General features: G+C 39.6%; 1 protein-coding gene across 1 annotated transcript in view; it reads left to right on the top strand.

Annotated features, from left to right (window-relative positions):
* Positions 1 to 469: 469 nt before the first annotated feature.
* Positions 470 to 23,923, top strand: part of LOC101342771 (aldo-keto reductase family 1 member C3 homolog) — a 41,443-nt gene continuing 17,989 nt past the window's right edge. Inside the window, exons 1-5 of the mRNA XM_004381227.1 lie at positions 470 to 553; positions 2,623 to 2,790; positions 4,373 to 4,489; positions 5,107 to 5,184; positions 8,861 to 8,983. Of these exons, the coding sequence (XP_004381284.1) occupies positions 470 to 553; positions 2,623 to 2,790; positions 4,373 to 4,489; positions 5,107 to 5,184; positions 8,861 to 8,983 (570 nt within the window). The remainder of the gene's footprint in view (positions 554 to 2,622; positions 2,791 to 4,372; positions 4,490 to 5,106; positions 5,185 to 8,860; positions 8,984 to 23,923) is intronic.

Genomic DNA, 23,923 nt, shown 5'->3' with positions numbered 1-23,923 from the left:
TTGTGTGCATGTACGTGTACTGGTGTGTGTGTGTGTGTGTGTCTGTGCGGTCTAAGATATTTAAATGTTTCAAGTGGTGCACGATCAAGAAGGGGCATCACCATCAGCAAAAAACAAAGAGAGGTAGTATATGTAAGTTTCTAGTCTAACAAATGGTCAGTAGTTATTCAGTGAATAGCTTCTAATAATTTAGGATAATGTGTGGTAGATCTGAAGAGAAAACTTACTAACCCAAGATATTAATCATTATAGAACAATTAAGAATTCTCTTTGAAAAAAAATTAGTGTGGTGGGGAGAATTACTCCATGGAATCCTGCTTTAACCTTGGCCCCTCCTACAAGCGATTAGATAATAGTTGGCTTGGGCAACTGGACTGTTGCCTTTCTGTTGCTCATATCTCTGGGGAAAGCAGAGGAAAGAAAACAGGCTCAGCTTAGTCAGCTTAGTCAGGCTCAGCTTAGACAGAAGATGGATCTCAAACGTCATTGTGTGAAACTAAATGATGGTCACTTCATTCCTGTCCTGGGATTTGGCACTTATGCATCAACAGAGGTGAGGAGAGGGGTCTTGGAGTTGAAGATTCAAATGAAAACAGCCCGAGGATGAGTGGGAGCCGACCTGAGTTGTCACATCCCCACTTTCTGTGTGACTCTGAGGGACTCACTGGGGTCTCAGCTTCACCAGGCTACAGCTATTCCATGGACAAAGTGAGAAGGTAGACAGGCTTCACTCAGTGATTCTGGGTCTGATGTGTGGTTAGCTACCAGTTATCCTGGGCATTGATTTTTCCTCCAGTTCCCATCAATGTCACAGCTTGTCAGAAGAGATGAACCCCAGCGGTCAAGCACACTGCCTGCATTGAGACTGCAATGGGAGGTATTTCTCTGTGTAGTTCTATTATTCAAGAAATCTTCACTCCTATCAAGGAGACATGATGCACAGCAATCTTGAGGTAAAGGTCCTTGAAATGAGGGTGCATGAGGAATTGTGGGGGGTAATTTCAGTTTTGGTGCTGAGCACCAGGCAATAAATGGTGTACCTGGACAGAGCAGAGTTTCCTTCCTGTGTCTCTCACTGCTGGGAAACTCATTCTGGAAGGAAAGATGACACCTTTTTAGGGGAAATGCTACAATTTTAAAAGACAAAGTCTTCAATACTTGGTCCCTGTTAATATACCTTAGATTTGAAGCAAATAGGTAGAGTTGGTCCCCTAACATGGGAGGGAGCAAAGTGGCGAGGTCACTGGATTGAAAACCAGATAATCTGCATTCCATATTTGTCTTTCAGACTACTTAGCTGTGTGACAAGGGACCAGTGACTGAACTTTTGGGTCTCACTTTTCTCATCTATAATATAGAAGGAAATATTCAGAAAACATCATGAAGGACAAGTGACAGGTATAGTCTACTTAGCAGTGCAAAGGAGGATGAAGGAGAGGGAAGGTTCAAAGATAGCCCTGAGACTTCAGACTTCGTAGTATCCTCGTGCTGGTACACCTAAGGAAGGAGCATGCTAGGGGCCATCAGAGCTCAGTAAGGACTGAGTATCTAGTTCCTGGTGATTAGGTTGAAAAACAAAGCTTCTGAAATATTTAAAAACACACGAAAAGCGTTTTGTTTCATTTTTCTTTTTGTCCTTTGGGCACTTAAAAATCAGTGTCCAATTTTTAGTAGACAAACCAATAATTTTAAATTTCACTATTATGACATCTTCCCTAATTGAATTGGTTTGGCTTTGGCTTTCAGGTTAGACACCTATTTTACTAATCCCTTAAGTCTACAGTTGATTTCTTATGTATGAATCTATATTCTAGACTACACATTTTATGCTTACTATTTAGCTCCTCTGTACAAATGGGTGGCTGTGTACACCAGAATTAACAGTGGACTACTATCCATAGAACATTTTATTTTCAAGGTTGGCCCTGACAAGCATCCAGAAATAGGATTTCAGGAGGGATCCCATCATTCTCTCCTTGATAAGGGTGTTTGTGTCTAAACTGCTTGCACAAACAATGAAGTTTAGGATGAATAGCTGCTTTCTTTCTGGTTATCTGACATTTTGGTGTGTGCTAGGCAGACAATGCCTATATGACCAGCCCCCAGTAAAAAGCTTGGGCATTGAGTCTCTAATGAGCTTCCTATCAGACAACATTCCCAACGTGTTGTCAAAATTTCACCCTAGAGGAATCAAGTGTATTCTGTGTGACTCCACAAGAAACTCTTGGAAGCTTGTGCATAGTTTCCCCTGTACTTCCCTGCATACACCTTGTCCCTTTGCTGATTTTGCTTTTTGTCACTTCACTCCAATAAATCATACCCATGAAAACAACCATATGCTGTAAGTTATTTAGCCAATCCCTAACCTAGGTGTAGCCTTGGAGACTTCTAATGCCAGAGAAAAACTACCCCAGTTTCCCTTGAACTGAAAGGATTCCTATGATGCCCAACTTCATTTCTAAAAATGGAAAAGTTCCAAGCAAACCAGTGGGAACCTTACATGCAGAAATAACACAAGACATGAGGGAATGGTTCATTCTGGTGAAGGTCAGTGCTTGTGGCACCAGCTACCTCTCAACCAAGAAGATCGATCCCTGAATAATGTCTTTTGTTTTTCCTTAGACGCCTAAGATTAAACCTGAGGAGGCAACCAAATTAGCTATTGATGCTGGGTTTCGTCATATTGATTCCGCTTATGTGTATGAAAATGAAGAGGAAGTTGGACGAGCCATCCGAAGCAAGATTGCTGATGGCATTGTGAAGAGAGAAGACATATTCTACACTTCAAAGGTGATATGTATATGTTGTGTGTGTGCATATTTATGAAGTGACCGTGTATGGAAATTGGTTATATGATTGGTTAAGTCGTCTGGTGAGTTATGCTTATTTCTACATTTTTATTCACACGTATTTACCTGATAAAACTAGTATCGAAAGAAGAGAGAGGTGATGGCTTTCTAATCATTGCTATGTTCAAATTTTATGACTTTATTTTATTTTCTGAGCTTCAGCCTAAAGCACTATGATTTTGCATTAATGATAGAATCACACAGATCTATAATCAAATTATAGCTTTTCTTATTATCAGTGTGACATGTAAAATTTCTTAACATTTTGAATCTGAGGTCTCACTTCTGTCAATACAGAGAACAATGTAAGAGAGCTATTTCAGTATTAAATAAGATATAGGCAGTTCCTAGGTTGCTAAGGAGATCCATTCCTGGGTGTGGCTTTAAAAATTTGTAGGCAGCCGGAATAGATACGTAAGGTTCTTATGTAAACTTACTTTACTGCAAGAAAAGGCTCAAAGTCTTTTCAGTGATTTAAAAGCTGTACACGCAACAAGTGAAGGTGATTGTGTTGAAGAATTTGTTAGCAAGTAGGGGTTGGTTCAATTGTTTCAAAGTAAAGGCAAATTTACATAACATTAAAGGGCAAGTATGAGTTGTCCCTAATTCAGACTTTCTTAACCTGGGGACTGCCTGATAGCTAACATTTCTTGAATTGTGCCCAGCACATATTAACACGTTCAAAACATTTTTTCATTTAGTTATGTACATAAAAGTGATACTACTTCTTCCGTCATAGTGTCAAACTGAGGATAGAATTAGACAAAGTTTGTGAAATTGCTTTGAATACTCTATTAAACATAGTTTTAGATGATTGGCATAATTGTTCCTTGATAACTATTATCTCTTGAGTCATTTCTTTCTATTGTTCAGTAAATGTTCTGACAATATATTCAAACTAATAATAGCGTTTATGTGAGTAGGTCACATAAAAGGGAAACCCAAGAAGAAAGGGAGTTTTTGCCCCTGTGGTCATCTAGTTTTCAACCAGTAGAAAAATATCTAAATATTAAAAAGAGCAAGGCAAAAAATTTCTAGGATGTGAACATTAAACAAAATACTGCAAAATGGGTAGAGATCCCCTCTGTCTATTACCTGTAATGGGACTCTCCCAGCGCAGCTATTTTTCAGTGTCCTCCACTGTATTCAATACATGCAAGAAATCCCATTCTTTTAAGCTGTTTTCATAGGACAAGGTTTCCATCTCGTTTAGATATATTGATCATTTTTTTCTATTTCATTTCAAAATGAAACCCACATATTTTAAAGTATCACAATAAGTGATTAAGAGTTTGAATAAAACCTAGAGATTACTTCTATTCCAACTGATTACAGCCCAGGTTTGTGTTTATTCTGTCCTCATTAATGACTCAAGTTTAGCTTAATATCAGTGATGTTGGCAAACAAATTTCAGCTTTGAATTTGCTGAACAAGTCACAATCCCTGTGTCATCTGTTTCTGTATCTCTTCATTAAATTGCCTAAAGTATTAATTAAACACAACTTCCTTCTTAATCTTTGTAGCTTTGGGCCACTTTCTTTCGACCAGAGTTGGTTCGGCCAGCCTTGGAAAACTCACTGAAAAAACTTCAGCTGGACTATGTTGATCTCTACATTATTCATTCCCCAGTGGCTCTGAAGGTTAGAAATTTGCATAATTAAACCTATTTCACTTCCACTGTCAGTATGACCATCATCTTGCATGGGTGTTGAATTAAGTTTTTCTTTGGAGAGCATATGGATTATAATACTGGGGAAGGATCCAAAATAATAATTCACGTTTCCAGATTGACCGTTTGGTTCATGTGCCTACCCTTAGAACATAATGTGTTTAGAGGAGTAAAGAACTCTGTACAGTTATAGCTCAGTCCGGGTTTATATTGCGATCTATTGTTAGGAAAATTAAGGACATGTGACTTACTGCCTTTCCAGGTGAAAGAGAAGCATTTGATAAACAACAAAATATGCAGACAAAAGTAACATAAATCAAATATGAGCCCCCAATAATACATAGGAAAGTGACATTTATTTAAATGCATAATAGATGTATAATAGATAATAGATTATGGGAAGCCTGTCTTTTAAAAGGCATTTGTTACAACTCTATACACAAAACACTTTGCAAATGTTAGCATCTGCAGAATTGCTGTACCTACCACATGGGGCTTAGTGTTCCCAGCCCCAGGTGTACCTCACAGCATGGCTAAGGGTGCAGACAGTATTTTGTGACATCGCTCTAATGACTGCTTTTATTCCAGCCCGGGAAGGAGATACTACCGACAGATGAACATGGAAAAGTAATGTTTGACATGGTGGATCTCTGTGCCACGTGGGAGGTGAGTGCTTGGAGGAGACAGCAAAGATGAGGCAGCCAGGAGAGGGGGAACCTAGTTCACATCTTGTACCTGTGTGAACTTAAGGAAGTATATGTGTAGTCCTCGACCTCACTTTTCTCCTCTTTATCATCAGAAATTGGACAAATGATTTAAAAGTTCCCTTGAACCTCTAGAATTCTACTTATTCCTTAAAGAGCATTTTCCTGGTCATACCATAGTGTGACCTTCCTTCTGAAAGGAGGTTGACACAATTCCAAGGTTGCTGGCACTGTAAGTTAGTAAAGCTACTCTTGGAGGATGAAAAGGGAAAACTTTTCTATCTGATCTAGAAGGGTACAGGAAACTGAATGATAAATTTGAAGTTATATCGATATAACCATTTTTACTAACCGTGTGTTCCTAAGACTGAAGGGACCAAATTTCAGAAAGGTGTAGATATTTGGAACATTAAGTACAGTCCTATCTCCACCCTAAAACTCCCCTGGAAATGAGAGTACGGTATGTGTAACTTTCATGGTTTTTTCACAGGCTTAGAGGGCCTGAAATTAAATTTTTCTAAAATATCTTTTTCTGTGTAGTAAATGTGAATCCTGGAATATCTATTACTGTAAACTAAGTAGCAGTGTTACCTCTGGCACAGACTTTCATTAATAAGCTTAATCAACCATAACAATATGTGATGTTAACTCAGTAGCTTCTAATACCTTACTCTCCCTCTAGTGCCCTATGCTCTGCATCTGACAAATGACTCTCTTCATCTGTAGTGGCAGGAAATAAGAGATCTTCATTATAGGTTTCCTCATTGCTCTGAGTCCCTGCCTGATGCCTGACTTGCAATTTGTTGTGTTGTGTGATAAATAAATTTATGTTTTAGCATTTCTCACCCTACTTCCTTCTGGAATCTAGCTGAAGACATTCTGACAAACTTGCTATATTTTATCTACCTTACATAGACTTAGGATTATGATATTCATCTATTAACAAAAAAAAATATATGAAGAAACTATTTTGGCCGGGGTGGTGACATAGTGAAGCAAAAGTTCCTGCCCTCATAGATCTTATATCTAAGTGAGAGGAGACAAAAAAAAGGTAACCATAAAAAGATTAAAAAGTAAAAAGGTAACTGTATAATTTGTCAGATGGTGCTAAGTCCATGGAAAAAAATAAAGCAATATGGTTAGAGGAGTGGGGAGTGTCGTGGGGGAAGTGGATGGGTGTGGGTATTTATGTAATAAAGGTTTCTAAGGGAAAGCTTCATTGATATGACGACAATTGAACCGAGATCTGTAGTAAGGTGTGACCCATGGGATTTCTAGGGGAAGACTGTCTGGGCAGAGAGGACAGCAAGTGAAAAGTCCTTTAAGAGGTAGGGTGCTTTCATGTCCAAGGAAAACGAAAGTCTCTCATAAAGCTGGAAGAGAAAAGAATTGGAAGAGATGAGCTCAGAGGGCAAATGGAGGTCAAATCATGGCAGGTCTTATAAGAATGACTTTAGCTTTGACTCAGTGTGAGCTTCAAAGCCATTAGAAGAGTCTTATCCAATTTACTTTATAAAAGGATCACTCTATATTTGCACTAATAGGTTAAACACTAGCCACATATGCGTGTTTAATTTTAAATTAATTAAAAATCAATAAAATTTAAAATTCAGTTCCTCAGTCACATATTTCAATAGCTCAATAGCTACATGTAGTTATTGGCTACCGAACTGTATAGTGTAGATATGCACTGTTTCTTTCATCACAGGAAGCTCTACTGGACAGCATGTATTCAAAATGCTGTGTGAATAATAAACTAGAGGGGTTAACTAGAAAGACTAGAGAGGAGGTTCATGAAATAATCCAAGTGAGAAATGACAGGATAAGAGTGTGAATGTTGTAAGAAGTGGGTGGATTCTGGATCTATTCTGAGATGCGAGGTGACATGATGCTTTGATGGACTGGATGAGGTATGTGAAACAAAAAGAGTACTAGTTTGAGTCTGAGGTCCTTGTCCTGAAAAAGTTGCTGGTGGTGTTTGCTTTGACTGAGATGAAAACTGCAGGAGAAACAGGTTGGGAAGAAGACTAGATGCTCAGTTTTAGACATATTCAGTTTGTGATGCATAATCAGATATCTATAGTGATGATGAGTAAGCAGTTGAATCTGGGAGTCTATTGATATATAGGTACTGGGGTAAGTCTAGGATAGAGATATCAATTTGTGAGACTTAGTCATGTAGATAGTATTTAAAATCATGACTATAAATAGATCATTTTGGAGTGAGATGAGATAAAGAAGCAATGACGTATGAGGACCAAGCCCCAGAACTCTTCAATATTAGAGGCCAGGCAGATGATGAGACGCTAGCAAGAGGAGCAGCCTGAGAATTAAGAGGAGACTCAAGAGAGATCAGTTTTTACAACTGGTCTAAACCAAAGCTAAGAAGTTTCCTGAATACAACCAAACACTGAGGGACAGAGTAGAAGGGGCAGAGGTCTGGGGACCATGGTTTCAGGGGACATCTAGGTCAATTGGCATAACAAAGTTTATTAAGAAAATGTTCAGCATCCCACTTTGGTGAGTGGCGTCTGGGGTCTTAAAAGCTAGTGAGCGGCCATCTAAGATGCATCAATTTGTCCCAATCCACCTGGAGTAAAGGAGAATGAAGAACACCAAAGACACAAGGAAAGTATTAGCCCAAGAGACAGAAAGGGCCACATAAACCAAAGATTTCATCAACTTGAGACCACAAGAAGTAGATGGTTCCCGACTACCACCAATGACCGCCATGACAGAGAATACAACGGAGAGTCCCTTTCGGAGTGGGAGAAAACTGGGAGCAGAACTCAAATTCTAGTAACTAGATCAGGCTTGGTGGTTTGTTTGAGACTGGAGGGACCCCAGGAGACATGGCCCCTGGACTCTCTGTTAGCCCAGAACGGAAACCATTCCCGAGGCCAGCTCTTCAGACAAAGATTAGACTGGACTATGGGACATAAAATGATACTCATGAAGAGTGTGCTTCTTAGCTCAAGTAGACACATGAGGCTAAATGGGAACCTCCTGTCCAGAGGCAAGATGAGAAGGCAGAGACAGTCAGGAGCTGGTTGAATGGACACAGGGAATCCGGGGCAGAAAGGAGTGTGCTGTCACAGTATAGGGAGAGCAACTAGGATCACATAACAGTGTATGTATAAATTTTTGTATGAGAGACTAACTTAAATTGTAAACTTTCACTGAAAGCACAATAAAAAAATATAAAAAAGAAAGAGATCAGTGTTTAAAAGCCACATGAAAATAGTGTCTCAAGGGAAAAACCAATCAACTGTGTCTAAGGCTACTCTTGGGCCAAAGGGAATATGCCCAATTGGCTTTAGAAATTCATGACCCTGACTTGGGATCCTTTGATAGATTAGCGTGGAAGAGAGCCTTACTGACACAGAGAAAGAGAAGAGAAAATTGAGGACAGTGTGTCATACTGTATCCTGTTTTCCTAAGTAGGAAACACTAATTCCATTTTTGAAGTCACTGTCTCCTTCCAATTTTCTGTATATTACTTTTGCTCTTCATGACAATCAATGCCAGTCAGTTTCATAATCATTTCTAGACAGTTATTTCTGTTAACGGGGCTGTATCTCCAATTTGTTCTATGGCCAAATCATACAAATTATTCCTCACAACCCTTTCCTCCCCAGACCCTGGAGAAGTGTAAGGACGCAGGGTTGGCCAAGTCCATTGGAGTGTCCAACTTTAACCGCAGGCAGCTGGAGATGATCCTGAACAAGCCAGGGCTCAAGTACAAGCCTGTCTGCAACCAGGTGAGCCCCTCAGTCCACCAGAGCTGCTTCTGCTTTCTGTTCTTCACATCCTTTTTTTTCTCTAATTATGTCTGATATCCTCTCCTCCTCTTCATCTTAACTTTTTGAACTAGAAGTTTCTAGAGAGTAGAACCTCTTTAGTATCAGTCCCTGGAGAAGGACATCATTCTCGGTAAAGTAGACGGTCAGTGAATGAGAGGAAGACTCTCAACAAGATGGATTGACACAGTGGCTGCAACAATGGGCTCAAGCATAACAACGATTGTGAGGATGGTGCAGGATCAGGCAGTATTTTGTTCTGCTGTACACAGGATCAGTATGAGTCGGAACCACTTGATAGCACCTAACAACAACAGAAGCTCAGTCTAGAAGGGCATTGATAGGAGCAGATAGGTATTAAGGTTTTGTGTGTGGTTTGGATGCATGAATTCTTTTTTTTTTTTTTTTTGATATCTCTGTTTTCAAGTATTCTTGACCTGTGAAGCACACATGCATAAACGCTAACTAGAGACTATGGAAGTCCTCCAGGTTGAAGGGATGAAGTTACTAGTTTACAATGATGATAAAGGTAGAGAAATCAACTCCAAGGAACATTTAGCAATATGATGGGGTAGAGCTAGGGACTGACTAAATCACAGTCTTGTTCTCCTTAATTTCTATCATTATATTAGTCATTTAAATATTTCTGTTTTGCTGAACGTTTTCAAAGGAAGTTGTAGATATGAAACTTGGCGCCTACATACTTGTCTTGGTTGCCTAGAGCTGCTGTGATAGAAATACCACAAGCGGGTAGCCATAAAGAATAGAAATTTATTTTCTCACACTTCAGGAGGATAGAAGTTGAAAATTTGGTCATGCCTCTAGGGGGTGGACCTTCCTAGTCTGTTTCAGCTTCTAGTAGCTGCTGTAATTTTTTTTTTAATTGTTGTGCTTTAAGTGAAAGTTTACAACTCAAGTTAGACTCTCATACAAAACTTTATACATACATTGTTATGTGACCCTAGTTGCCCCCCCTATACTGTGGCAACACACTCCTCCTTTCCACCTCAGATTTCCTGTGACAATTCAACCAGCTCCTGACCGTTTCTGCTGTCTCATCTTGCCTCTGGACAGGAGCTGCCCATTTAGCCTCACGTATCTACTTGAGCTAAGAAGCACACTCTTCATGAGTATCATTTTATGTCCCATAGTCCAGTCTAATCTTTCTCTGAAGAGTTGGCCTCGGGAATGGTTTTAGTTTTGGCTAACAGAGAGTCCAGGGGCCATGTCTTCTGGGGTCCCTCCAGTCTCAATCAAACCATTAAGTCTGGTTTTTTTACTAGAATTTGAGTTCTGCACTCTACTTTTCTCCTGCTCTGTCAGGGACTCTCTGTTGTGTTCCCTGTCACAGCGGTCATTGGTGGTGGCTGGGAACCATCTAGTTCTTCTGGTCTCAGGCTGATGGAGTCTCTGGTTTATGTGGCCCTTTCTGTCTCTTGGGCTAATGCTTTCCTTTTATCTTTGGTGTTCTTCATTCTCCATTACTCCGGGTGGGTTGGGACAGATTGATGCATCTTAGATGGCCGCTCACTAGCTTTTAAGACCCCAGACGCCACTCACCAAAGTGGGATGCTGAACATTTTCTTAATAAATTTTGTTATGCCAATTGACCTAGATGTCCTCTGAAACCATGGTCCCCAGATCCCTGCCCCTGCTACTCTGTCCCTCGAAGTGTTTGGTTGTATTCAGGAAACTTCTTAGCTTTAGTTTAGTCCAGTTGTGCTCACTTCCCTGTGGTGTTTGCTGTCCTTCCCTTCACCTAAGGTAATTCTTGTCTATTATCTAGTTAGTGAATACTTCTGTCCCTCCCTACGCTCATAACCATCAAAGAATGTTTTCTTGTGTTTAACCCTTTTCTTGAGTTCTTATAATAGTGATCTCGTACAATATTTGTCCTTTTGCAACTGATTAAATTCACTCAGCATAAAGCCTTCCAGATTCCTCCATGTTATAAGATTTTTCATGGATTCATCACTGATCTTTATTGTTGCATAGTATTCCATTGTGTGGATATACCATAATTTGTTTATCCATTCGTCTGTTGATGGGCACCTAGGTTATTTCCATGTTTTTGCTATCGTGTACAGTGCTGCAATGAACATGGGTGTGCATATATCTATTCGCGTGAGGGCTCTTATTTCTCTAGGATATATTCCAAGGAGTGGGATTGCTAGATCGTATGGTATTTCTATTTCTAGCTTTTTAAGGAAGTTCCAAATCGATTTCCAAATTGGTTGTACCATTTTACATTCCCACCAACAGTGTATAAGTGTTCCAGTCTCTCCACAACCTCTCCAACATTTATTATTTTGTGTTTTTTGGATTAATGCTGGCCTTGTTGGGGTGAGATGGTACCTCATTATAGTTTTGATTTGCATTTCTCTAATGGCTAATGAGCATGAGCGTTTCCTCCTGTGTCTGTTAGCTGCCTAAATATCTTCTTTGGTGAAATGTCTGTTCATATCCTTTACCCATTTTTTAATTGGGTTATTCGTCTTTTTGTGGTTGAGGTTTTGCAGTGTCTTGTAGATTTCGGAGATTAGATGCTGATCAAATCTGTCATAGCCAAAAATTTTTTCCCAGTCTGTAGGTTGTCTTTTGACTCTTTTGGTGAAGTCTTTTGATGAGCATAAATGTTTGATTTTTCGGAGCTCCCAGTTATCTAGGTTCTCTTCTGGTGGTTGTGCATTGTTACTTATTACTTGTATTCTGTTTATACCATGTATTAGGGCTCCTAGCATTGTACCTATTTTTTCTTCCACCATCTTTATCATTTTTGATTTTATATTTAGGTCTTTGATCCATTTTGAGTTAGTTTTTGTGCATGGTGTGAGGTATGGGTCTTGTTTTGGTTTTTTGCAGATGGATATCCAGTTATGCCAGCACCATTTGTTAAAGAGACTGTCTTTTCCCCGATTAATAGATTTTGGGCCTTTGTCAAATATCAGCTTCTCATAGGTGGATGAATTTATGTCTGGATTCTCAATTCTGTTCCATTGGTCTATATATCTGTTGTTGTACCAGTACCAGGCTGTTTTAACTGCCATAACGGTATAATAGGTTCTAAGATCAGGTAGTGTGAGGCCTCCCAGTTTGTTCTTCTTGAGTAATGCTTTAGTTATCTGGGGACTATTCCTTTTCCATATGAAGTTGGTGATTTGTTTCTCCATCTCATTAAAAAATGCCATTGGACTTTGGATCGGGATTGCATTGTATCTGTAGATTGCTTTGGGTAGAATTGACATTTTCACAATGTTGAGAATTCCTATCCAAGAGCAAGGTATGTTTTCCCACTTATGTAGGTTTCTTTTGGTTTCTTGCAGTAGTGTCTTGTAGTTTTCATTGTATAGGTCTTTTATGTCTAGATTTATTCCTAAGCATTTTATCTTCTTTGAGGCTATTGTAAATAGTACTGATTTGGTGATTTCCTCTTTGAAGTTCTCTTTGTTGGTGTAGAGGTATCCAACTGATTTTTGTATGTTTGTCTTGTATGCTGATACTTTGCTGAAATCTTCTATTAGGTCCAGTAGTTTTCTTGTGGATTCTGTGGGGTTTTCTGTGTATAAGATCATATCATCTGCAAATAGAGATACTTTTGCTTCTTCCTTGCTGATTGGGATGCCCTGTATTTCTTTTTCTAGCCTAATTGCTCTGGCTAGGACCTCCAGCACAGTGTTGAATAAGAGTGGTGATAAAGGGCGTCCTTGTCTGGTTCCTGTTCTCAAGGGGAATGCTTTCAAATTCTCTTCATTTAGGATGATGTTGGCTGTTGGCTTTGTAGAAATGCCCTTAATTATGCTGAGGAATTTCCCTTTTACTCCTATTTTGCTGAGAGTTTTTATCACGAATGAGTGTTGGACTTTGTCAAATGCCTTTTCTGCATCAATTGATAAGATCATGTGGTTCTTGTCTTTTGTTTTATTTATGTGATGGATTACACTGATTGTTTTTCTAATGTTGAACCATCCCTGCATACCTGGTATAATTCCCACTTGATCATGGTGAATTATTTTTTTGATATGTTGCTGAATTCTACTGGCTAGAATTTTGTTGAGGATTTTTGCATCTATGTTCATGAGGGATATTGATATGATGAGTTTCCAGAAATTTATCCATTTCCTCTAGGTTTTCAAATTTGTTAGAGTACAATTTTTCATAGTATTCTGTTATGATTTTTTTTTAATTTAGTTGGGTCTGTTGTGATATCACCCATCTCATTTCTTATACGGGTTATTTTCTTCCTGTCTTGTTTTGCTTTTGTCAGTTTGGCCAGTAGTTTATTGATTTTGTTGATCTTTTCAAAGAAGCAGGTTTTGGTCTTGTTATCTCTTTCAATTGTTTTTCTATTCTCTATTTCATTTAATTCTACTCAAATTCTTATTATTTCCTTTCTTCTGGCACCTGATGGCTTCTTTTGCTGCTCTCTTTCTACTTGTTCGAGTTGTGTGAGAGGTTGGTCTATTAAGGTCCATGTCAGTCCTTAACATTTGTTATTCTCTTATAATCTATTCAAAGATAGGACAGACACTATACTTAAAATTGGCCTAGGTCTACTTTCCCATACATAAAATTCACAATTTTTGAGAATATAAGGATAACAATCTTTGAATTCTTTCAATACCATATATTTATTGAATGCTCAAATTTCTCAACCTCTAGCCTACTGGACTGTGAGAGAATACATTTCTCTTTGCTAAAGCCATCCACTTTTGTTATTTCTGTTTTAGCAGCACTAGATGACTAAGACAGATGTATTTTCATTCTCATTTAATTCTATGAATTTCTTCATTCCATCCTTAATTTCTTCTACAGCCCAGTAGTTTTTGAGTAAGGTGTTGTTCAGTTTCCTGTGTTTGATTTTTTTCTTTGCTTTTTCTGTTATTGATTTCTACTTTTATGGCTTTATAATCAGAAAAGTTGCTTTGTAATATTTCAGTGCTTTGGATTCTGTTAAGCCTTGCTTTATGGCCTAATATGTGGTCTATTCTGGTGAATTTTCCATGTGCATTGGAAAAGAAAGTATACTTGGCTGCTGTTGGGTGGAGTGTTCGCTATATGTCCATGAGATCAAGTTGGTTGATTGTGGCATTTAGATCTTCCGTGTCTTTATTGAGCTTCTTTCTGGATGTTCTGTCCTTCACCAAAAGTGGTGTGTTGAAGTCTCCTACTATTATTGTGGAGCTGTCTATCTCTCTTTTCAATGCTGTTGGATTTTTTTAATGTATTTTGGAGCCCTGTCGTTGGGTGCATGAATATTTATGCTATGTCCTCCTGGTATATTGATCCTTTAATCATTATATAGTGTCCTTCCTTATCCTTTGTGGTGGATTTTACTTTAAAGTCTATTTTGTCAGAGATTAATATTGCCACTCCTGCTCTTTATTGAGTGTTGTTTACTTGATATTTTTTTTTCCATCCTTTGAGTTTTAGTTTGTTTGTGTCTTTAAGGTGTGTCTTTTGTAGGCAGCATATAGACGGATCATGTTTTTTTATCCATTCTGCCACTTTCTGTCTCTTTATTGGTGCATTTAGTCCATTTACATTCAGCGTAATTATTGATAGGTATGAACTTAGTGCTGTCATTTTGATGTATTTTTGTGTGTGTTGTTGACAGCTTCTTTGTTCCACTTAATTTTCTGTGCTGAGTCATTTTTCTTTATGTATTTTCATCTTTTTCACTGTTGTTGATTTTGTATTTGATGAGTCTTTATGTTTTTCTTATTTTGATGTGTAGGATTGTTAGTTTCCTTTGTGGTTACCTTAATATTTACTACTATTTTCCTAACTTTAAACCAGTCTTTTATTTCTTTATGTTGCCTTGACTTCCTCTCCATACGAAAAATCTATGTCTACATTTTTTAGTCCCCCTTTTTTGTTTTAATGTTGTCGTCTTTAGATATTGAGATTTCTGTTTCCCTATTTTCAGTGTTTTAGCTTTTATTTATTTTTGTGACTTCCCTATCTGGGTTGATATTAGGCTGCTCTGTCCTGTGTTCTAGTCTTGAGTTGTTATCTGATGTTATTGATTTTTTAATCAGAGGACTCCTTTAGTATTTCTTGTGATTTTGGTTTGGTTTGTGCAAATTCCCTAAACTTCTGTTTATCTGGAAATGCCATAATTTTATCATCATATGTGAGAGACAGTTTTGCTGGATATATAATTCTTGGCTGGCAATTTTTTTCCTTCAAGCCTTAATATATGTCATCCCATTGCCTTCTGGCCTACATGGTTTCTGCTGAGTTGTCCGAGCTTAGTCTTATTGACTCTCCTTTGTAGATGACTTTTCTTTTATCCCTAGCTGCTCTTAAAATTCTCTCTTTATCTTTGGTTTTGACAAGTTTGATTATAATATGTCTTGGTCACTTTCTTTTTGGATCTACCTTATGTGGGGTTCAATGTGTTTCTTGGATAGATATCTTTTCATCTTTCATGATATCAGGGAAGTTTTCTGCCAACAAATCTTCAACAATTCTCTCTGTATTTTCTGTTATTCACCCCACTCGGGTACTCCAATCACTTGTAGGTTATTCCTCTTGATGGAGTCCCACATAATTTTTAGAGTTTTTCATTTTTTAAAATTCTTTTATCTGATTTTTCCTCAAATAAGTTGGTGTCAAGTGCTTTATCTTCAATCTCACTAATTCTGACTTCCATTGCATCAATTCTGCTCCTATGATTTTCTGTTGAGTTGTCTAATTCTGAAATTGTATTGTTAATCTTCTGGATTTCTGATTGCTGTCTCTCTATGAATCCTTGCAGCCTGTTAAATTTGTCATTATGCTCTTGAATAACCTTCTTAAGATCATCTATTTCTTGGTTTGTGTGTTTGTTAGCATGTTCTGCATTCTCCATAATCTCCTTCCTTATCTTTTGAAGAGTTCTGTATATTAATCTTTTGTATTCTGCCTCTGGTAATTCAAAGAAATTCTCTTCCTCCAGAAAATTTCTTGATTATTTTGGGAGCTTGCTGAAGCCATCATGGTCTGCCTCTTTATGTGATTTGATATTGACTGTTGTCTCCAAGCCTTCAGTAAGTTATTATATTTATTTATTTTATGTTTGCTTACTGTGTCCTAGCTTCTTTTTTGTTTTGTTTTGATATACCCAAATAGGTTGCTTGTGTGAGCTAGTTTGATTATTTGTTCATTTGAAGCTCTAACATCCTGTCACCACGTGTTTAGAGCTGTTACTATATATGTGAGCCCAGGAGTCTGTTTACTTTTCTTGTATGAATTCAGCTCAGGTGTCCAGGTAGTCAGTCACCAAGTGTGTGGTGCAGGCTCTCACTTACAGTCCTAGACAGGCATGGGTGATTGGTGTAGGCACAGGTATCTGACTGCAGAAGGGGTTCGTGCACTAAGCAAGGCAGGGGGCTGATGGCTGCCCCTGAGAGGAAAGTGTGTCCCTGTTCCCTAGAGCATGTAGGTGGGTGGGTTTTACAGCTGGACTATGAGCACCGAATGCTGTAATGACTGGGGGCCGCCACTTATTCTTGGACCCCTGTTGCGGGTGACTAGGTGGTATGGGTGGAGCCACCAGTCTTTAGGCCCCTGATGTGGGTAGGTGAGGACCTTGCTTAATGGGCAGAGCAGTGTCAAATGTCACAAACCTGCCACTTCACCATCTAGCTGACTTCAGGTATTTACCCTGTTGTACTGCAGTAATGAGGGCCTATGCTGTTGAAATAGGCCCACACAGGTCTATGCAGGGGTGAAAGAAATTCACAGTCTGTGGACCCCTTATGCCTGTGTCTAGGCAAAGGAGCTGTGCCTACCCTGAGTTCCTGGCTTAGAGGAGCCGGCAGATTATTTTTTCCCTGTTTGTTAATTTGTTCCCTCAAAAAGGCCAGGAGAATGGCTCAGGGCATGTGATGGGTCTTACTTCCAGCCCAGGGGACTCAGCTATCACTGAAGCAAGCCCAGGACCCAGTGCAGAGCAGACAGCAGGGAGGTAAATGGGAGAGAGGTTTTTTCCAAAGGGGGTGCTTTTTGATATGCACAGTAGGCCAGGCACAAGTACTTATCTTTTGCTGATCAAGCACTGCTTTTCACTGGTTCTGGATGCTCCAGTAGACTCTCTGCCACTGGGTCTCTCCCGATGTGGAAAATGCCTCCTGTGTGCCACTGCTTGCCTCACTGCACACGAGAGCTGATCTGGCTTGAAGGGTGCCGGCTCCCACTGGGTTAAGTTTGGCAACTCCTGACTGCTTTCGAACCATCTCTCCCTCCCACTGCCACTCAGTCCGATTCCTCAACTTTGCCTTTGATGTTCAGGGCTCCTAGATTGTCATATATAATCGATTCACTTGTTTTTTCACGTCTTTGTTGTAAGAGGGACCAGAGGAAGTGTCTGACTACTCTGCCATCTTAGCCCCATCTCCTGCTGTAATTCTTGATATTCCTGGTCCTGTAGATGCGTCTGTCTCTGTTATCTGCTTTCCTCTTCCCCCTTTGTGTGTCTGTGTTTATTTTAACTTTTTACAACTCAGAAAAGATTAGGTTTAGGATCCTCCCTATACTGTGACTGACTCATTAACGTAACAAAAGGTAACCCCTATTTCTAAACAAGATCAAATTTACAAGTGCAGCCTTTAGGATCTCTACACTTATTTTAGGGATGGAACACAATTCAATCCATAGCAGTATCTCAGCATCCATCTTATAAGGATGAAGATATTCTCTCAGAAACTCATATTTCATTACTGTATATAAGCAAGTTGATGATAATGTTCTAATATCATCTAATATCCAGTCCATATTCAAATTTCCTCATTTTATCCCAAAGATCTTTTACATATCTTTTGTTTTTACTGAGGTCCAATTGTGGCTCATATTACTCTTTGTTATATTTCTCAAGCTCTTTTAATTTGCAACAGTCTCTCAGCTCTTTTGTATCCTATAATATCCGAACAAGTAATTATGAAACGGTCTGGATTTATCATATTATTGTCTTGTGACATTAGCAAACTTGTTTCTCTAGTCCCAGTTTCTGTAAACTAGAAGTTAGGTCTGAAGATTTTATTGTTGTTGTTGTTAGGTGTCGGCAAGTAGGTTCCGACTCATAGCGACCTTACATACAACAATATGAAATAGTGCCAGGTCCTGTGCCATCCTCACAATTGTTGATATGTTTGATCTCATTGTTGCAGTCACTCAGTTAATCCATCATGTTGAGGGTCTTCCTCTTTTTCACTGACCGTCTACTCTACTGAGCATGATATACCTCTCCAGGGACTGGTCCTCCTGATAACGTATCCAAAGTACATGAGGCAAAGTCTCGCCATCCTTGATTCTAAAGGGCATTCTGGCTGTACTTCTTCCAAGACAGATTTGTTCATTCTTCCGGAAGTCCATGGCATATTCATTCTTCTTCACCAGCATAATTCCAAAGTGTCAATTCTTCTGTCTTCCTTATTCATTGTCCAATTTTTGCATGCATATGAAGCGATTGAAAATACCATGACTGGGTCAGGTGCATCTTACTCCTCAAAGTAACATCTTCACTTTTTAACACTTTAAAGAGGTTTTTTGCAACAGATTTGCATGATATACTATGTCAGTTGATTTCTAGACTGCTGCTTCCATGGGTGAAGTAATTGGGGTTGATCGGGGATCCAAGTAAAATGAAATCCTTGACAACTTCAGTATTTTCTCTGTTTATCATGATGTTGCTTATTGGTCCAGTTGTGAGGGTTTTTGTTTTCTTTATGTTGAGGTGCAATCCGTACCGAAGGCTGTGGTCTTTGATCTTCATCAGTAAGTGCTTCAAGGCCTCTTCACTTTCAGCAAGCAAAGTTATTTCATCTGCATATCATAGTTCGATAATGAGTCTTTCTCCAATCCTGATGCCATGTTCTTCTTCATATAGTCCACTTTCTCAGATTATTTGCTCAGCATACAGATTGAATAAGTATGGTGAAAGGAATCCACCCTGACACACACCTTTCTTGACTTTAAACCGTGCAGTATCCCCTTGTTCTGTTTGAACGACTGCCTCTTGATCTATGCACAGGTTCCTCATGAGCACAATTAAATGTTCTGGAGTTCCCATTCTTTGCAATGTTATCCATAGTTTGTGATGATCCACACAGTCGAATGCCTTTGTATAGTCAATAAAACACAGGTGAACATCTTTCTGATATTCTCTTCTTTCAGCCAAGTTCCATCTGAAATCAACAATGTTATCACACATTCCACATCCTCTTCTGAACCTGGCTTGAACTTCTGGCAGTTCCCTTTCGATGTACTGCTGCAACTGTTTTTGAATTATCTTCAGCAAAATTTTACTTGTGTGTGATATCAATATCGTTCAATAATTTCTGCATTCTGTTGGATCACCTTTCTTTGGAATGGGCACAAATATAGATCTCTTCCAGTCAGTTGGCCAGGAAGCTGTCTTCCAAATTACTTGACATAGACCTCCAGTGCTGCATCTGTTTGTTGAAACATCTCAGTTGATACTTAGTCAATTCCTGGAGCCTTGTTTTTCGCCAATGCCTTCAGCACAATTTGGACTTCTTCCTTCGGTACCATCAGTTCTTGATTATATGCTACCTCTGGAAATGGCTGAACTTCAACCAACTCCTTTTGGTACGGTGACTCTGTGTATTCCTTCTATCTTCTTTTGATTCTTCCAGTTTCATTCAATGTTTTCCTCTTAGAAACCTTCAATATCGCAACTCGAGGCTTGAACTTTTTCTTCAGTTCTTTCAACTTGAGAAATGCCAAATGCGTTCTTCAGTTTTCGTTTGCTAACTCCAGGTCTTTGCACATTTCATTACAATACTTTACTTTCTCTTGTCAAGATGCCCATTGAAATCTTCTGTTCAGCTCTTTTACTTCATCATTTCTTCTGTTTGCTTTAGCTACCCTATGCTTAAGAGCAAGTTTCAGAGTCTCTTCTGACATCCATTTTGGTCTTTTCTTTCTTTCCTGTCTTTTTAAAGACATTTTGCTTTTTTCATGTATAATGTCCTTGATGTCATTCCACAACTTATCTGGTCTTCAGTGTGTCAACTGTATTCTTGAGACAGTCTCTAACTTCAGGTGGGATATACTCAAGGTCATATTTTGGCTCTTGTGGACTTGCTCTAATTTTCTTCAGCTTCAACTTGAACTTACATATGAGCAATTGATGGTCTGTTCTGCAGTCAGCCCCTTTCCTTGTTCTGACTGATGACACTGAGCTTCTCCATCACCTCTTTCCACAGATGTAGTCCGTTTGATTCCTGAGTTTTCCATCTGGTGAGTTCCAAGTGTACAGTCACGATTTATGTTGTTGAAACAAGGTTTTTGGTCTCACTTCTCTCGTGTCGTTTCTATCACCAAGGCCATGTTTTCCAACAACCAATCCTTCTTCCTTGTTTCCAACTTTCACATTCCAATCACCAGTAGTTATCAATACAATTTGAGTGCATGTTTGTTCAATTTCAGACTGCAGAAGTTGGTAAAAATCTTCTATTTCCTCATCTTTGACATTAGTGGTTGGTGCGTAAATTTGAATAATGGTCTTATTAACTGGTCTTCCTTGTAGATGTTTGGATATTGTCTTAGTCATCTCATGTTGCTCTAACAGAAGTACCCCGAGTGGATGGCCTCAACAAAAAGAAGTTTATTCTCTCACAGTCCAGTAGGTTACAAGTCCAAATTCAGGGCGTCAGCTCCAGGGGAACGCTTTCTCCATTCACTCCGGAGGAAGGTCCGTGTCATCAACCTTCCTTTGGTCTGGGAGCTTCTCTGCACAGTAACTTCAGGTCCAAAGGATGCGCTCTACTCCCAGCACTGCTTTCTTGGTGATATGAGGTTCCCTTGTGTCTCACCTTGCTTCTCTCTTTTATATCTCAACAGAGATTGGTTTAAGACACTGTCTGATTTGGTAGACCTCATCAGTGTAACCTCATCATCGTGATAGTGTTTACAACACATAAGGAGATCACATATAACCTCACCATAGTGATAGAGTTTATAACACGTAAGGAAATCATATTAGATTACACAGTCATACAGTACTGGGAATCATGACCTAGCCAAGTTGACAGATATTTTTAGGGGTCACAATTCAATCCATGACACTCCACCCTTTGCCCCCCAAAATTCATGTCCTTGCCACATGTAAAACATATTCACCCCATCATATAATAACGAAAGTCTTAAATGAACGCCAAGTCCAAAATCCAAAAATTCCTTTTCATCTGTAAAATCTAGAATACAAGTTATCTACTTCTAAAGGTACAATGGCAGAACAGACACAAGGTAGACATTTCTATTACAAATCGGAGAAACTGGAGAAGAAGGGATAACAGCCACCAAGCAAATCAGCAGAGCACATTACATTAGCCCTCAAGGCTTTGAAAATAATCTTCTGTTCCCTGAGACAATTTACATAATAGCCCTGCCCCCCAGACTCTAGGTATTGGCCACAGCCTCTGGATCCTGAGTGGAGGCCCCTCGGTCCTGGGCTTCAGCTCTGCCTTCTAGGCCCACTGGAATGGCAACTCTGCTCCCTCAGCTTCAGACTCACCATTCTCCTAGTCCATCGGAGTGACAACTCCACCCTTAGAAATACCAGAGGCCATGACTCCACCCTTTGAAACCATTGAGGTTGTGGCCATACCTTTTGAGACTGAGGCAGCTCGGCTTCTTGTGGTCCTTGTCTCTTCAACTTCTGCTTCCTATGGCCTCTCAGCCCTCGGGCCTCAAGCCCGCATGTGCCCTGCTGGGGCAAGTGTTCCAAAACTCAGTAGCTCCACTGATAAGTACCTGGAGGCACCCCATTCCACCAGCAAGCCTCTGGCACACAGGCACTCAGCTCTGTGGCTCCATAGGTCAGCAAGCCTAACTCCACTGGTAAGTGCCTGGAGGCACCCCAATCCACCAGGAAGCCTCTGGCGCACAGGTACTCAGCTCTCTTTCTCTGTAGGTCGGCTCCAGTGCCATCTCACGCTGGTTCTTCTGGTTCTGCTGCTGCTGGTTCTCTGCCGCTGCCCCTTCCTGCTGCTGCCACTTCTCTGCTGCTGCTGCCAGACCTCTGCCTCTGCCGCTTCTCTATCCGTTCACAGTTTCAAAACCGCCTCCAGATTTTAGGTATCTGTTAGAGCAGCACCCCACTCCCGGTACCAAATTCTGTCTCATTCCTCTAGTGCTGCTGTAACAGAAGTACCACAAGTGGATGGCCTCAACAAAGAAAAGTTTATTCTCTCACAGTCCAGTAGGCTACAAGTCCAAATTCAGGGCATCAGCTCCAGGGGGACACTTTCTCCATTGACTCTGGAAGAAGGTCCGTGTCATCAACCTTCCTTTGGTCTGGGAGCTTCTCTGTGCAGGAACCTCAGGTCCAAAGATGTGCTCTGCTCCTGGCACTGCTTTCTTGGTGGTATGAGGCTCCCATGTGTCTCTACTCGCTTCTCTCTTTTATATCTCAAAAGAGATTGGATTAAGACACTATCTAATCCTGTAAACCTCATCAGCATAACCTCATCATAGTGATACAGTTTACAACAAATAAGGAGATCACATATAACCTCATCATAGTGATAGAGTTTACAACACATACGGAAATCACATTAGATTACACAGTCATACAATACTGGGAATCATGACCTAGCCAAGCTGACAGATATTTTTGGGAGTCACAATTCAATCCATGACAAATATTATCCTATTATAGACTGTGTTGTACTTCAGGATAGGTCTTGAAATGTTCTTTTTGATGATAAATGCCAAATCCTTCCTCTTCAATTTGTCATTCTTGGCATAGCTGACCATACGATTGTCCGATTAAAAATGGCCAATACCCAGTCCATTTCAGCTCACTAATATTTAGGATATTGATCTTTATGTGGTCCATTTCATTTTTGATGACTTCCAATTTTCCTAGATTCATACTTCATATGTTCCATGTTCCGATTATTAATGGATGTTTGCAGCTGTTTGTTCTCATTTTGAAGCAGGTGTGCCACCTCAGTAAATGAAGGTCCTGAAAGCTCTACTCTATCCAAAGGTCAACTTTACTTTGAGGAGGCAGCTCTTCCCTATTTGTATTTTGAGTGCCTTCCAACCCGAGGGGGCTCTTCTTGCGGCACTATACCAGATAATGTTCCACTGCTATTCATAAGATTTTCATTGGCCAATTTTTTCAGAAGTAGACCACCAGGTCCTTCTTCCTAGTCTATCTTAGTCTAGAAGATCCACTGAAACATACCCACCATGGATGACCCTGAGATATCAGTGGCATAGCTGCCAGCATCACAACAACAAGCAAGCCACCACAGTACGACAAACTGACAGACAAGTTGGGGAGACTTTATTAGATTCAGATTAAACATTTTTGTCAAGAAAATTTCATAAAGTTGCTGGAGCACTGGTGGCGCAGTGGTTTAACATTTGGCTGCTATCCAAAACGTTGGCAGTTTGAATCCACCAGCCACTCCTTGGAAACCCTATGGGGCAGTTCTACTCTGGATGAGTTGGAATCAACTGGATGGCAACAGGTTTTGGATTTGACTTGATGGCTGTGGTTTTAGGTAGCTTGTATTGACAGATGGTCCTACCATTAGTGATGTTAGATTTCAGTTCTTGGTTAAGCAGGTGGTATCCGGTTTTCTTTGTAATCATATATTTTCTCTTTTGCAATCAGCTAATAATATGTTGGTTGATAATTTCATATCAAAAAATCATATTCCCTAACAAATTTATGCTTAATGGTTCAGTATCTATTGATGATTTTTGCCCCAATCAGTTACTTTGATGGGATTTGTAAATTATTATTTTCTATTTTTCTCATTCTTCACACTTTTTTTTTTTTTTTATATTTTATTGTACTTCAGGTGAAGGCTTACAGAACAAATAGTTTCTCATGAAACAGTAGTACACATGTTGTTTTATGACATTGGTTAACAACCC

Source organism: Trichechus manatus, unplaced genomic scaffold, assembly GCF_000243295.1.
Source record: "Trichechus manatus latirostris isolate Lorelei unplaced genomic scaffold, TriManLat1.0 scaffold00081, whole genome shotgun sequence".
Taxonomy (NCBI): domain Eukaryota; kingdom Metazoa; phylum Chordata; class Mammalia; order Sirenia; family Trichechidae; genus Trichechus; species Trichechus manatus.
Note: the sequence above shows the minus strand (reverse complement) of the source record. Positions and strands in the feature narration are given on the sequence as shown.